This window comes from Cetorhinus maximus, chromosome 2 (genome assembly GCF_964194155.1).
Source record: "Cetorhinus maximus chromosome 2, sCetMax3.hap1.1, whole genome shotgun sequence".
NCBI classification, from domain to species: domain Eukaryota; kingdom Metazoa; phylum Chordata; class Chondrichthyes; order Lamniformes; family Cetorhinidae; genus Cetorhinus; species Cetorhinus maximus.
The window spans coordinates 177,521,154-177,537,301 of NC_135880.1; the positions used below are offsets into that span (position 1 = coordinate 177,521,154).

At 42.1% G+C, this 16,148-nt stretch overlaps 1 protein-coding gene across 1 annotated transcript; it reads left to right on the forward strand.

The window, feature by feature from the left end:
* Positions 1 to 243: 243 nt before the first annotated feature.
* On the forward strand, positions 244 to 13,951 carry LOC144667820 (E3 ubiquitin-protein ligase Topors-like). Its single transcript, XM_078529311.1, has 2 exons — positions 244 to 502; positions 10,209 to 13,951. Exon 2 carries the CDS (start codon positions 10,212 to 10,214, stop codon positions 13,344 to 13,346), a length of 3,135 nt encoding a protein of 1,044 aa, XP_078385437.1. The 5' UTR covers positions 244 to 502; positions 10,209 to 10,211; the 3' UTR covers positions 13,347 to 13,951.
* The last annotated feature ends 2,197 nt before the right edge of the window (positions 13,952 to 16,148 follow it).

Sequence of the window (16,148 nt, forward strand, 5' to 3'; positions counted from 1 at the left end):
ATCGCGACCCCATCTCGCTGTTTGGATCCCCCAGCGCTGAGAGAGTTAGCCCTCCAACAGTTGGTCCTCCGATTGGTGGGTCCTCCAATATCCCGGCAGGTAGCGCGCGGTGAGTTGTCGGACCTCCGCCATCCAGGGCAGTGGGGTGCACTGGTCCTCCAGCGTCCCGGCGGCCAGTGGGGCGCACTGGTCCTCCGGCGTCCCGGCGGCCGGTGGGGCGCACTGGTCCTCCGGCGTCCCGGCGGCCAGCGCGACGCCGTCACTCATCGCGCTTGTGTGATGGTGTCACCCCCTCACAGGCAGCGGCTTGTCCCGGACTGAGGCGGGGGGCAGGACCCTGAGTGGGAATAACGGGAGCAAATGTTCGCGGCCAGATCAGGGAGGAGGGGGGACGGGATGCTATAGCATTTTTATTTTTTAAAAAAAAGAAAGAAACGCAGTTAAAATAATTTATAATTCGAGTGAAGTGTGAGGAAGATCGGGGAGTGAGTGGCTGCTGCAGGTAAGAGACCCAGGGGAATGGGGGCGGGGAGGGGGTTTGATTGGAGACTGAGGCCAACAACAGACCAGCCTGTCAGTGAGAATATCCACCGCCTGCAACCACTTGTGGAGCTGGGAGGTGACAAGGCAACAAAAAAAATACAAAGGCCAGATTTTTAAATCGAAACCCGAGCCACTGAACACAAGAATTGGGTTAATTAATTAAAATAATAACTGGGGTAATTCGATAAGATCATGACTGGTCTTATTGTGGCCTCAGCTCCACTTTCCTGCCTTCCGAAGAAGGGTCATATTGGACTCCAGACATGCTGAATTTTTCCAACACATTCTGTTTCAGATGTCCAGCATCCGCAGTATTTTGCTTCCCATTTCCTACTTTACACCCCCCATAAACCTTGATTCCTTGTCGATGAAAAATCCATCTATCTCAGCCTTGGATATATTCAGTGACCCAGCCTCCACTGCTCACTGTGGAAGAGAATTCCACAGCCCTCCGAGAGAAGTAATTTCTCCTAATCTCTGTCTTAAATGGGGGACCTCTAATTTTAAACTGTGTCCCCTAATTCCACAAGGGCAGACATCCTCTCAGCATCCACCCTGTCAAGTCCTGTCAGGACCTTATATATTTCAATAAGATCACCTCATTCTTCTAAACGCCAGTGGGTACAGGCCTATCTTTTCCTCATAAGATAACCCTACATCCCAGGTATCAATCTTATGGCATTCGATGTTGGTTTAGTTTTGATTCCTACTTTGCTGGCTGTGGGAAAGTCCAGCTTAACTTTAAAATCAGGACCATTCAGGAGAACAGTTAGGAAACAATTCTTCACATAAAAGGTGGCAGAAGTGTGGAACACTCTCCCACAAACAGCAGTAGATGCTAGTTCAATTCATTTATTTTAAATCTGGGAAAATGATGGGTTTTTTTTGCTGGAGAAGACAAGGGTATAAAAAATATGGAGCTAAGGCAGCTGGATGGAGTTAAGTCAGCCATGATCTGATTGAGTGGCAGAACAGGCTCAGAGGTCTGAATGACCACCTCCTGCTCCTGGAGTCTGAATACAATGATTATTGCACAAGTAAACAAGTTGATTTATCTGTGTACATTTGAAGGTGTCAGGACTTCTTAAAAAAATGCATACAAGACCCTGGACTTTATAATAGGCATGGAATACAAAAGCAAAAGAGTTATGTTAAACTTCTAATGCTGGTTAGTCACTTGGAGTATCATGTTCAAGTCTGAATACCAAACTTTAGAAAAGGTGTCAAAGACCTTGGAGAGAGTGCAGAGGAGATTTAGCAGAATGACACCAGGGCTAGAATCTTACAGCACAGAAGGAGACCATTTGGCCCTTGTGCTTGTGCCATTTCTTTGAAAAAGCTATCCAATTTATTCTACTACAGTTTACTTCTACACCACCCCCACAACCCTGCAAATTAGTCCTCAAATACATGTTCAATTGCCTTTGGAAAAGTTCCTGAATCTAATTCCACCCTTTCAGGTAATACATTCCAGACCTCAACAACTTTCTGAAGAAATTTCTCATCTCCGACCCCGCCCTCGCCATTGCCCTCACCCCCGTCCTTGCCCTTGTCTTTTTTACTAATTATTTTAATTTCATGAATACTTTCAATCTCTGAATACTGATCAGTATGCCAGATGAAAAAGTTTCTTTCCCACTTGTTCAGTCAAAACCCCTTAATTTTGAATGCCTCTGTCCAGTCTCCCCTCAACCTTTTGCATTATGATTTGAAATGCCAAGTTGACAAATTTACCAGTTGAATCTATTACTGCTTTGGAACTTGGCATCACTGCTTAGTTTGTTTGTCTAGTATTAAAAACAAAAGCTGCAGGTAACAACTTGGTAGACAATGAGGGGCTCCAATTACATGACGAGATTAGAGATGCAGGCATTGTTCTCCTTAGAGCAGAAATGGTTGTGGAAAGATTTAATAGAGGCTTTTCAAATATTATGGGTTTACTATGAGTAAATAGGGATAATGGCAGGGTTGGCAACCAGAGGACAGAGATTTAAGGTACAGAGCAAGAGAACCCAGTGTGAGATGAGAAGTTTTTAAGCAGCAGTTTGTTGTGTTCTGGAACGCGCTGTCTGAAAGGGCAGTGGAAGCAGATTCAATAATAACTTTCAAGAGGGAATGAAAGGAGAAAATTTTAGGACTTTAGAAGCACAACTATCTGGATAGTTCTTTTTTTAAAAAACCGGCACAGGCACAATGGGACAATTAGCTTTCTGTGCTCTGATTCTATGATTCAATGCAAGTATACCACAATATACATGCATTTATTGCATAAGAGGAGATGTGGATGCATGGATAAAAAGCTGGCTGGTAGGCAGCAAATAAATGGTTAGGCTGATGTGAATCACTGGGATGAGAAAAGCAATGGGAGGAGGATTGGACCCATATGTCAGTACTTTATCCAATTTTGTTCTCTATTATTTGAACACAACATAATAATAATATAATAATTTGCTAATGACACAGATATAGGGTGCGATAAACGAGATACAGGGCTTCAGATGTGCAATTTCCTGGAAAGCTCCAGTGCAGGTAGATAGAACCATGAAAAGAGTTAAAGACCTTTATAAATAGAGCCATTGATTACAATACTGATAAATTTGTATATGGCAGTGGTTAGATCTTCCCCCTTACAGACTGGTCATCAAAACTATCAAGAATGCACAGTAAAAATTTGCTATGGTCATGTTGTCCATCAGAAATTACTTACTAGATATGGCTGCCATGAAACCATTTTAGTCACATACCAGTTTTATTAGAAAACTTCTTGCGCACACTCAGAAAATACAGGTAAATGCACTTCAGGGTTGTGTTTACTTAATATGGATCTACCAACATTGAGTAACCAAGAGAGTAGAGCATTCTCGACCAAAATACCCCTACGCTCTCCATGTATTAGCATTTTACCAACAAGCACTCAAAAAGGGTAAAATACGCAGCATGTGTTATGTGAACTTAAGTATTGAGACCACTTTCCCAACAGTGATGTTGATTATTCATTTTTTATATACCAAACAGAATGCAATCTGGGCTCCCAATTTTCCACACCTGGCTAGTGGCTACTTTTCAATTCTATCCCTCTAGAAATAAACTCATGTGCTTGGTTTGATTTTTTAATGGACTTGCTAACCTGTAGCACAACTTTTTGGTGTATTTGTTCTTGAGATCCTTTGTCTCAACCCCACCTATACACACACCTTCGAAGAGAAGTGTTGCTAACTTACTTTTTAAACAATATATAAAGTGATTTTAGTATGTATGTTTGTATATATGTTCAATAATGTGGGATCAGACAGTGTGATTTACTTCAAGGTTGTGCGCTCATACTGAATAGTGGCTTGGGATCTCTCACAGCGATCCTCCACTAATATCTTTCGATTCCCTCAGAATACGTGTATTTTACATCTATTCTGTAGATTTTTCATCATCTCTGCTCCAACAGAAATTTCAATTTCTCTTTTGAATTAATCCAAGTCTTGTTTATGATTAGTGCAAATTAGACTTGGTAATGAAGTCACCTGGGGCTGTCATTTTGTTTAGATAAATGGGCCATATCAATTTTGTACTCGAATGTAAAGTTCTCATCTTTGTGTTAACAAGAATTAAAGAAAACTTCACAGAAGATTACAGTTGCGCAGTTAAAAAAATAGTCTTACAACACATTCCCCAAAAAGACTCCCTACTTGGTCAGACCCACAAGTAAACACCTTCCAGGCAACATTCCCATATAGATATTTAACTTAAAAATCCAGTAATATTACCCAAGGCTGTAGCTTTAATAACGGCATACCACACGACCCCCTTAAACTCTTTTCTACTCTGCTGTGGAAATCCAAAACTTTAGAACAGACTGCTTGTTGCAGCCCAAGACTTCTCTGGCTTGACTGGATGGCTGATTCAAACTGCATCTGCTCCCAGCTCAGAGCTCCAGCTAACAGCTACATCTCACAGCTCCAGCTAACAGCTACGTCTCACAGCTCCAGCTTAATGGCTATCATAAGCTCTCCACGGTAACTCTAAAATACCTTTTTTTCCCCTTTCATCTCAGGTTCCATTGTACTCACATCTCTTTGAAACTCAGATCCTTTCAAACATAAAATCTTTAATTCTTTATTTTGTCTTTGCTTTCGGGTCAATAAAATATATCACCTCTTCTGTTTACCTGTGGAATTCCTGCAAGATGCAAACATGTGTCTTTTCACCTCTGACTTCCCTTTGATATTCAGACAAATTCTCAGCTTATCTAAAAATGCAAATGTTAGATCTAACCTATTCACTTGTACCTCAAACCTAACACATTTATCGTTTTCATGTTTTAAACTGCCCAGAAAACCTGTCTCCTATTAATCTCTGCCCAGCCAAAGTAAATCTCTCACACACAATCTTTTCCACAGAATAACACAAAATAACCTTCATATCTCACACAATTCTGACCTCTTGTGGAGGCCAGGTCATTGAGTGTATTTAAGACCGAGATAGATAGGTTCTTGATTGGTAAGGGGATCAAAGGTTACGGGGAGAAGGCGGGAGAATGGGGTTGAGAAACTTATCAGCCATGATTGAATGGTGGAGCAGACTCGATGGGCTAAATGGCCTAATTTCTGCTCCTATGTCTTATGGTCTCTTGCACACATCCCTGACTTTGATCAGCCCCCCCATTTGCAGCCCTGTCTTCAGCTGCATCTATCCAATTACAAAATTTCTAGTTTGAGAAATTCCTGCCTAAGACTGTTTCAGTAGCTCAGTTATCAGTTTATTTTATTTTTTTAAAGTGCATCTAGCTCTGATCTTTTCACCATACAGCAATCACCAATGATAGACATATGTAATATTGGAAGAGGAAGAAGCCATTCAGTCCCTTGAGCTCATTCCACCATTCAACTTGATCATGGTTGATCTGTATCTTGCCTTGGTTCCGTAACCCTTAATATCCTTGCCTAACAAAAATCTATCAATCAATCTCCTCAGTTTTAAATTGGCTCCCAGCCTCAACGACTTTTTGAAGGAGAATGTGTTCCAGATTTCCACTACTCTTTGTGTGAAGGTGCAATTCCTGTCATCACACGAGTTCTAATTTTACCCTTTTTGAGGGCATTTGAAAGAAGATCTGATTTAGGCTGCTGTTTAAGTGTTCAGCATGCTTGTGCAATAAAATACAAAGCATCTGATGAATCAATAACCTGTGCATGCACTAATAAAAGTTTTTTTTAACCAAGGCAAAGTTGTATTCCTTCTTAATTTTCCAATTCAAAACAATAAATTAAAGCTTTTTAAAATATATGTTCAGGGGATGTGGGTGTCGCTGGCCAGGCCAGCATTTTCTGCCCATCCCGAGTCTATGACTCTTTAGCCCATGACCAAATGATCACTGGCTAATCTTATAAGATTCTTTTACACTTCAAACTCTTGTTGGGCTGCTCACTGGAGAATGTTACTGAATTCAAAACTTCTTTCAAACAAACTTGGTGCTTGTTATAATCTCAAAATCACCAGAGACAAGAAAACAAAGGAAAACTCATGACACTTACATGTGATGGCACAAAGATAGGTAGCAAAGTAAGTTGTGAGGAGGACATAAGGAGGCTAAAAAAAGATAGGTTAAGTGAGTGGGCAAAGATCTGGCAAATGGAGTATAATGTGGGAAAATGTGAAATTGTCCATTTTGGCAGGAAGAATGAAAGAGAAGCATATTATCTAAATGTTGAGAGATTGCAGAGCTCTGAAATGCAGAGGCATCTGGGTGTCCTAGTGCATGAATCACAAAAAGCTAATATGCAAGTACAGCAAGTAATTAGGAAATCTAATAGAATGCTATCATTTATTGTGAGGGGAATTGAATACAAAAGTAGGGAGGTTATGCTTCAGTTGTACAGGGCACTAGTGAGACTACACCTGGAGCACTGTGTACAGTATTGGTCACCTTATTTAAGGAAGGATATAAATGCGTTGGAAGCAGTTCAGAGGAGGTTTACCAGACTAATACCTGGAATGGATGGGTTGTCTTATGAGGAAAGGTTGGACAGGCTAGACTTGTATCCACTGGAGTTTAGAAAAGTAAGAAGTGACTTGATTGAAACCTTTAAGACCTTGAGGGGTCTTGACAAGGTGGATGTGAAGAGGATGTTTCCTCTTGAGGGAGAATCTAGATCTAGGGGTCACTGTTTAAAAATAAAGGGTCGCCCATTTAAAACAGAGATAAGGGAAAAAAATTTCACTCGGAGGGTCGTGAGTCTTTGGAACTTTCTTCCTGAAAAGGTGGTGGAAGCAGAATCTTTGAATATTTTTTAAGGCAGAGATGGATAGATTCTTGGTAAGCAAGGGAGTGATAGGTTATCAGCGATAGGTGGGATGCAGATTCCAGGTTACTATCAAATCAGCAATGATCTTATTAAATGGCGGAGCAGGCTCAAGGGGCTGAATGGCCTCATCCTGCTCCTTGTTTGTATATTCATATGTTCATGGGTCTCATTTACTAAAATACACATGAACATTGAGAATTTAAATTAAGTCTTATTGTTTTGTGAAAATGCCATTAAGCAGATTTTTAAAAATTAAATAACATTTCTTCTGTTTGATGGAGATATGTCCTACCTTTTACATGTGCACAGCAGCAAATCTTACAAATCTGCTTCTGAAGAGCCAAAAAGAAAACTAGACACTATAATCTCAGTTGAGTGATGCACAAGCATCATTTTGGTGCCATGCTGTTCCTGATCTTCTTTCTAATGGAAATGCAAGTTTCGTCAACCCCATAAATTTGAGTTTTATATCCATGAATAAAGATGGTTGGGTAACTTGCATTTGGCCAGAATTCTGTGTTTAGGGTGGCAACCTTGTACAAAAGAAAGATTGAATTTTGGTGCTGTATTCTACATAATGTTTTTGAAGGGAAGGCAAGATTTTATTGTTTTCAATAAACCTCAGTAAATCATAATGACAGAATTGCAGCGACATGAAAAATATTCCCATTGGCAAGTCTGTGCAAGTGTTAAAATATACTGCACCAGCTCTTCTCTCTGTTTCAGCAGGATAACCACTTTTAGCAATATGTGAAGGTAATGGACTCTGATGTCACAATAAAGTTTTAGAAATGTTCTCATGCAGCGAGCAAATAAACAGTCCTTTTGGTTCTGATATCTGGTTTTGACTGCAGTCCAGACTAGGGTGATGAAATTATCCTCTCTGCTACCTAGCAAAATTTTGCATGAAATGTGTTTGGGCAAATCTCGATCTAAATGTCTAGTGAACCCTCATCCGCCAAATTGGCAACCTCGCTGAGAGAAAATACACTCAGTTTATTAGTCAACAGCTGGGGTGAAGCCTTAGGTCGAAATTAATCTCTGATCATAAGGTCTAGGGTTCAAAGGTTTAATCTGTCACAGTAAAATATTTCTGTAGTTGAGTTCTTACACAGGCAGTGGCTATATTGCTTTGCTGTACATTACCAGTTCAAAACCTCCATACAAACCCATAGTGTAGCATGTCTGTATTCCAGATGAGTCTGTAAAGTCAACGGTTGTACTATAGGAAAGATCCACCATGGTAACAACACATTGAACACTGGATGCATAACTGGGTGCTTTGTAACAACAACTTGCATATATACAGCATTTATAACGTAGGAAAACATCTCAAGGTGCTTTCCTTCCTAAGGTTTGCTTTAGCAAAGGCACAGGAAGAGAGAAGGTGGGAAACTCGATCACATTCTTTATAATAAAAGCAAAATACTGCGGATGTCTGAAGTAAAACCAGTAAATGCTGCAAAAACTCAGCAGGTCTAGCAGGTCAGCAGATCTCTGTAGAGAGAGAAAAAGATAACAATTTGAGTCCTTATGACTCTTTAGATCACATTCTTTATCTTGCTTCTTGGCAAGACTAAAGTACAGTGGTTGTGTGTGCAGCTTGGTGGTCTTTGTTTTTATTTAAAAAAGAGCAGATTTAGAATGTTTTCCAATTTGTATGTTGTCCTCAGCATTAATATGTTCTGTGTAAATGTTTACATTGACGGTGTTGGTTGCATATTCCAAGTGGTCTGGAATGGATTGAAGATCACATTGTATTTTTATTTGCTGCATGCAATTGAAATCACCAGCATTTCAATCCCTAGTGGCAACTCCACTGTCTATACATCCCCCTATGCACTGCATTTTTGTACTCCTTTCTCAATGTGGGCATCACTGGCAAGACCAGCATTTATTGTCCATGAAGTTGTTGATTAGCCACCTTCTTGACCTCTGCAGTCCATGTGGTGCATGTGCTCCCATAATTGCAGTTAGGTAGGGACTTGCAGAATGTTGAACCAGCGACACTGTAGGAATAGCGACAGGATGGTGGGGGAGGGGGACTTGCAGGTGATGGTGTTCCCATGCACCTGCTGCCCTTAGAAGTTGCAGGTTTGGGAGGTGCTGTCAAGCAACAACCACAAAGCTGCAAATCCTGACCTCAGTCTCAGCTATAAGTCATGCAGTTGTTGGAAATTTGGGACTGTGGGATGGGGAGCCAGCCAGCAAAGCTGATCTGCCTGTGAAAATCTTTAGACTTGTCTGGGTAATTATTTAGTCTGGAGAGCTGCAGGGTGTACAGGTTACCTAGAATTATGCAGAATATACAACGGATACACAATGTAGAAAGATGGGCAATTAAGTAATAGTAAACTTTTTTTTAAATGCTGATCTTTTTTCATTTCTAAAGATCTTGTTTTTGCATCAAACTTTCTAATCCTAGATTATTGCAACTCTCGTAACATGCAGAGAATTCCATACAGCAGAGCAACAAGCGTAACCATGTTATGCTGCCTCTTTCCACCTTTATCTCGCCCCCATCAGCATCTCCTTCCAATTCGTTCTCCCTCGTGTTTATCTGTCTTTCCCTTAAATGTGTCTTTGTGAGACGCCTCAACCACTCCCAGTGTCAAGTTTCACATTGTCACCACCCTGTGGCTAAAGAAGTTTCTCCTGAATTCCCTATTAATCAATAATAAATCTATTTTACATTGAAACTCTCCCACTGGTGGAAACATCTCTAATTTCCCACATCAGAGAAAACAGCACCAGCCTGTTCAATCTTTCCTGATGTGTATAACTTCTCAGTTCTGGAATCATCCTTGTAAATCTTATTTGCACCTTCCCCAGTGCCATGGATATATTCCTTAACCATCCTACGCCACAGATAGTGTTGTCATAAATGGTACATTTGAGAAATGCAACCTGACAAAGTGTTATAGGTGGTGCTATGAAATTGCTTTATAAAGACAAGGCACAGTACATCAGCAAGTTACCTCCTATAAAGTACAGCAACATGTTGTACCCAGATCTTGTTCTATTATTACATTTTAAAAATGAGGAGGCCCAAACTGGTTGTGCTTGGGTGCGCACTGTAGTTCCTTTAAAAAAAAACTAACCTGGTTTGTCACAACTGTACATTGGGATCAGATATTCACAGTGGGAGGGTAAACTGGAAAACACTTCACACTAGGCCCCTCTCAACAGCACTCCTGGCTGTATACAGAGTGGCAGAGGCCTGGGACCTGACGTCCAGCATGCCTGTACAGTTACAATACATGGCTAACTCTACTGGATTTTACAGGGAAAAATGACACCTTTTCTTGGCCTTTTGTTTCTGTATGGGTTCAGAAGTACTTCATTGGGGTCTTTACTTTTGGTTTTCAGATTATGGCGTCTGCTACAGAGGATTTGAATGCGGAGAACCAGTTTTCACCAGAGCCTGAAACCAGTAAGATTCCACATGGAGTTCGGGCTGATGCATCACCGGATGCAAAATGCCCCATCTGCCTAGACAGATTTGACAACATGTCTTACATTGATCGCTGTTTTCATAAATTCTGCTTTCGCTGCATTCAGGAATGGTCTCGAAACAAAGCTGAATGCCCCTTGTGCAAACAGCCATTTAACTCCATATTCCACAGTGTGCGGACCGAAAACGATTTTCAGGAGTATGTACTGAAGGCGACAGAGAACGGCTCGTTTGCCAGTCCAGGTGGGCAGAGGTTTAGGTACCGAACAACACTGACCCGGGAACGTCGCACGACCCATCAGCGTCGGAGGTCCCCAGTTCTTCCCGTAATACCCGACAACGGAGTGGTATTCGAAGGACTTGGGCGCCAGCCCCGGGTGCATCAGGGACACAACTTGCGTCGGATGATGTTACGACTGGGCGCCCGGAGGAGAGCACAGTCCGAGGGCAGAACCATGCGCCAGGTCCAAGAACAAGAAATGATCAACTTTAGACGGGAATTGTACCGGTCGGGCTTGCGTGTCAGGAACGTCCAGGATGGGGGTCGGAGTCGAGACATTTCCGCCGAATTCTTCCGCCGCAACGCAGCCTGTCTTCACCGACTAATGCCATGGTTGAAAAGGGAACTCTGCGTCTTGTTTGGCTCCCACGGCTCTGTTGTCAACATTGTGCAACATATAATCATGTCAAACATCGTTCGATACAACATGGAAGACGGGGCCTTTCAGGAAGAACTCAGGCCCTTTTTACTCAGCCGCACAGACCATTTCTTGCACGAGTTTATAAGCTTTGCGCGGGCACCATTCAACATGGAATCATATGACCAGCGGGCCAACTATGACTGTCCAGCTCCATCCTACGAGGAAGAAAGTGACTCAGATTTATCTGTAATCACAATTTCGCCTGACACCGCTAACGTTCAGGAAGAAGATAGACCCACTCCCAATCCTTCAGAATTAGGTCTTGGCCTAAGTCAGGCAACATGGGACGATGAAACTCCTGGCCCTTCTTACTCAGTGGCAGAGACCATGGAGTCGGTTAACTCCTCACCTGGTGAAACCTCTGCTGTTTCTGAGGAGATGCCACCACAAGCTGGATCCTCTTTACTTACGGTGTCAATAAAATCCGATCCAAGCACAAAGGAAGAGGGCTCAGCCCGTTCAGCCGATGACTGCTTAATAGTTGGTTATGTGAAGCCTTTAGCTGAAAGGACTCCTGAACTTATTGAACTGAGCTCAGACTCTGAAGTTTCCGTACAGGCCACCAGCACCGAGGTTGTCAAACAGCCGATGCATTTACGATTCCACAGCACCAGCAGTTTGTCCTCGTCAACTAGATCATCATCAGCTAGATCGTCTGTGTCCAGGGAGCGATTGAAAAGAAAGAAATTGAAACAGAAAAAGAGTAACAAATCAAAAAGAGATAAGCACCGCAGTCATAAGAAGAGTTCCCATTCTGGGGGCAATGCGTCACGTTCAAGCAGACGGAGGGAGAGGATGTCAAGCAGAGTTCGAGGCAGTTCGAAGGATCGATCAAGAATCCGACCACATAGTAGAGACAAGCATGAGTTTAGGAGGACTGAGCGATCAAGCACCAGGGACAGAACCATGGTGGCTTACTCTTACAGCAGAGGTGAACATCAAGCTAAAGACCGGAGCAGGAGAGCCGGCCGAGACAGATCTTCTTCAAGAGAGAGGGCCAGATCAGGCAGCAGAGAAACCCATGCTCGTCAAACCCGAGACAGGAGGCGATCAAGGAACCGAGAGCGAGTGCCATTCACCAGAAGTCGGACAAGGTCACAGAACAGTGACAGTGCCGTTTACAGGCATAGAGCTAGGTCACGTTCTTGGAGCAGAGGCTATGCCGCTCTTGGAGACAGGAGGAGGTCCAGAAGTCGAGAGAGGGCGTACAGCTACATGAGAGAATACCAGGAAAGAAACAGGGGGTTCTTATATCAGTGGGAAAGATATAGCTACCACAGTAGAATGAACGATGGCCGTGATTCCGCGCCTCGAACCAGAGCTCACCACAGGAGAGGGTCACCGTGTTCAGATTATAGAATTCGATCTAGTTCTGAAAGCACAAGCTTCAGAAGCCCAAGTAGCCATAGGGATGATGTCTATTACCAATACAGAAGTTATCGATCAAGAAGCCCATCCAGTACCAGATCTAGAACTACTTCTGGTAGAACTGATAAAATGAGACAAGAGAAACCTGGGGGCAAACGTAAATATAAAACTCATTATTTGGAAAGTTCCTCCAGCAAAAGTGCAAGTTTGCAGCTTTCTAATTTATCATCAGAAATTCACGTGTTGCCCAGACAGGAGGGTAGTTCTCCTGGCCCTCTTTCACAGTGTAGCAGTAACTCGAAAAGCGGCTCCGTGTTACTTGAGAGTATGCTAGGCAGCGAGCCAAAGTGGAAAAAGCACAATGAGAAGACAAGAAGTGCAAGTGTGGAAATCGTGTACGAGGGAAGGGTAACAGAGGCAAGTCAGCGCCATAAAAGAAAAAAGAAACACAAAAAGAAACAAAAAAGGGGAAAGAGCAATGAATGGGCTGACAGTGAATGTCATTCACCCCTTGTGATAACCATTGAGAGTGATAGTGATGTAATTGTTACAAGTATGGAAGATGGCAACAGCACTGTAGGCACAACCACTAACCTTCTTAACGAAAACAATTTTGAACTTGTCGAGAAGTGTGTTCTTGAGACTGTGGAATCTCAGGATCTTCCTGCTACAACACCGAATATTTTCTTAAGGCACACAAGCACAGAGTCCTTGGATGTTTGTGGACTGTCTGCAGATTCTGATCCTAGTCCTCCAAATTCAAATGAACAGACTCACCTTGACCAAGATGATGTCAGTCCGGTGACTGATACCGACTGTCACCAGAATTTCAAAGGGGAAGAGCAAGACCATGGACAGAACTGCTCTTCGCCAAAAAGGACTCTTTCTAAAAACTCTTCAGACAGGCCACCTTTGATACTGAAAATCCCAAAGAGGTTCATTAACGGAGCCAACTTATTTAGCCGTCCAACGGAAAATGCATGAAAATTGTTTCTGAAGACAAAGTTGGCTTGAAATTGGAAGTTGATCCAGCCTCCCATCCACCCCCTCCCTACACCCCCAACCACCACTTTCCCACCCACCATGGGAATTTTATTAGATTCGTACAGTAGCACCAAGAGAGGATTAAGAAGTGTGTGGTCATCAAGCTGGCATCATGTGTGCAGATTTGTTTTTTAAAAGTTCTTGTGATAAGACTGGTAACGCTGTACAGATCAATCGTGTGCAGATACTGCTTAACAATGACTGAGAAGGTGTAGATTCCTATGCCAAATCTATCCATTGGAAATTTTATAAATATGGTGTATTAAGGTGGGACTTAAAAAGTTGTGTGGGTTTATCTATTTAAAAACGTTACAGGTTTCTTTTCATCTGACTTTATCATTGCCAAAAGTGCATCACATAAACTTGCATTTAACTGTTCCAGGCTGTCGATAATTGCATAATGCACAGACCGGAAGACCCGGAGAGATTAAAGGCACTTACATTTCTGTAAATAATCATACTTGAATGTTCTAAAATAGTTGCCAAATATATAGAACAATCAAAACTGGCAATTGGGTTGGCAATAAAATGTTTTTTTTTAATCATTTTATGAGAATAGTTTTGATGAGACTAAATGTTGTGCGCGTCGCAGCGAGAGCTGTTTACACAGGAAGCAAAATATTTTCCGGCTCCCTTGATGACAGTACTGGATGAAAAACCTTTTGCTTCACCAGAGATTACAAATCAATGTGGGTAGTGCTTTCATTCCTTGCCCTGAGGAGCTGGTTTCTGCCGTTTTTGCACAGGGTATTGATTTCCGTTAACTTTTTGTCACCCTGATTGAAACACCCAGCAAACTATGAATGTTTCCTGTGATGATAGGTGGGCTGTTTGGATTAAGGGGATTCTAACCTTTTCTATGTCTGGGTCAATATTTCTGATAATTCAATCTGTTAGAACAGTTTTTAAAGCATTTATACTGTAGTGTGGGTGCGCAGTGTCCTGTAATTTGCAGGAAATGTATATTTGCATGTGACAGATTTGTGAGGGAATGTTGTGAAATGTTGTAAATTGGCTATTAGATAAACCTGCCAACAATTTAGTTAAAATTTCAGTTTGCCTGTCTGTATCGAATGATTCATCCTACTTTTAAGTGATTACTTGCATGTCTCCCTATGTTACAACAGCGACTACATTTCAAAAGTGACTACACTAGGTGAATTGCTCTTGCAGAGAGCGGGCACCAACAAGAGGGGCCGAATGGCCTCCTGTGCTGTATCCATTCTAAAAATACTTTGGCTATTGAAGGGCTTTGGGACATCCAGTGTCAGGTAGGGTGCTGTAGAAATGAAGTTCTTCGTGGTTTCATTCCTATGTGAATTTGCCCTGATAGTCCTAATAGATGATAATGAGTGAGAATATCCACATCCCTATTTACTGAGTATTGCAGGATTATGCATTTTGCTTTACTAAATTTCCTCATTTTGAGAGAAATAAAATGGACCCCCCCCCCCCCTTCACCTCCCTTCCCAGGATAAATAGAATTTCGGTTGGGGCCTATGAGGTTTGCTTGCTGTAGGATGTATAGTGGATGTGGCAGAGTTATGAAAGTTGTTGGTCCATAAGCAGAATGAAAGTGATATGACTTTTAGGGCAAATAACACTCTGGGGATCATCAACGGATAGTGGATAGAGTTCCGTTCTTCGTCTGTTTGACGTAAATGTGCCAATCATACACAGGATTGGTGAAACAATAGTGTGGGCTCTTTATTTGAAAATAAAACTATGTACAATGATCACTGGAGCTAAGCATAGTATATCTGACTTCTACCACTGCTGCTCATAGATTGACTACATGCCTTGGGACTAATACATCATATCCTGTCTAGGTATATAATGATTGACAGTAGCTTAAGATACGCACCCTTAAAGGTGCATGTCATCATATCACTAGACTTAGACTGGTGACAAATCAAATTACTGTGAAAAGGACAAACCAGCACTAGACTTCAAGTGAGTCCTTGGGAATGTTAGTTGAGAATCAGTATAACTTAATACAAGGTGTCGCGAAGGATATGGCTGCTGAAGAAACTGATGAAAATAGGGATATTGGATGGACTATGGTTGTAAGAAGTACTGAGCAAGGTCAAAAAGTCTGTAAAACTACCACTGGGAATGACCATAACAGATATCAAGCACTCCAGTAATGCTGGCTAAAGTTACCACATGGAGTGGTTGAGGTAAATAGCATGGAGCTCTTTAAGGGAAAGTTTGTAATGCATGACTGAGAAAAGAATAGAAAGATATGCTGATAGGGTGAGATGAAGCAGTGTGGGAGAAGGCGCATGTGGAGTATGAACATTGGCATGACCCGGTTGAACCAAAGGACCTGTTTCCCTGCTGTAACATTTGACATAATTTTCTATGTCAAAGCAGGGAATAGAAGATAGCTGAGGGTTGTGCGACTTTGGAATTCTCTGCCTCAGAGGGTGGTGGAGGCGGGGTCATTGAGTATTTTTAAGGCAAAGGTAGATAGATTCTTGTTAGCCAAGGGAATCAAAGGTTACCGGGATTAGATGGGAATGTGGAAATCAACACAGGATCATCAGCCATGATCTTATCGAATGGCGGAGCAGGTTCGAGGGGCTGAATGGTCTACTTCTGTGTCTATTTCTTATGTTCTTATGACAGTGAGCTGTGTACCTGGAACTAGAGTAGTGGCACATTGAAGAAAGGTTATAAGGAATACAGAAGGGGCAATGGCATCTCCATACAGTGCTGAATGACTTGTGGAGAAATCAC

Excerpts from the sequence above, each read along its gene's own strand:
- LOC144667820 (XM_078529311.1), top strand. The coding sequence starts at position 10,212 with ATGGCGTCTGCTACAGAGGATTTGAATGCGGAGAACCAGTTTTCACCA.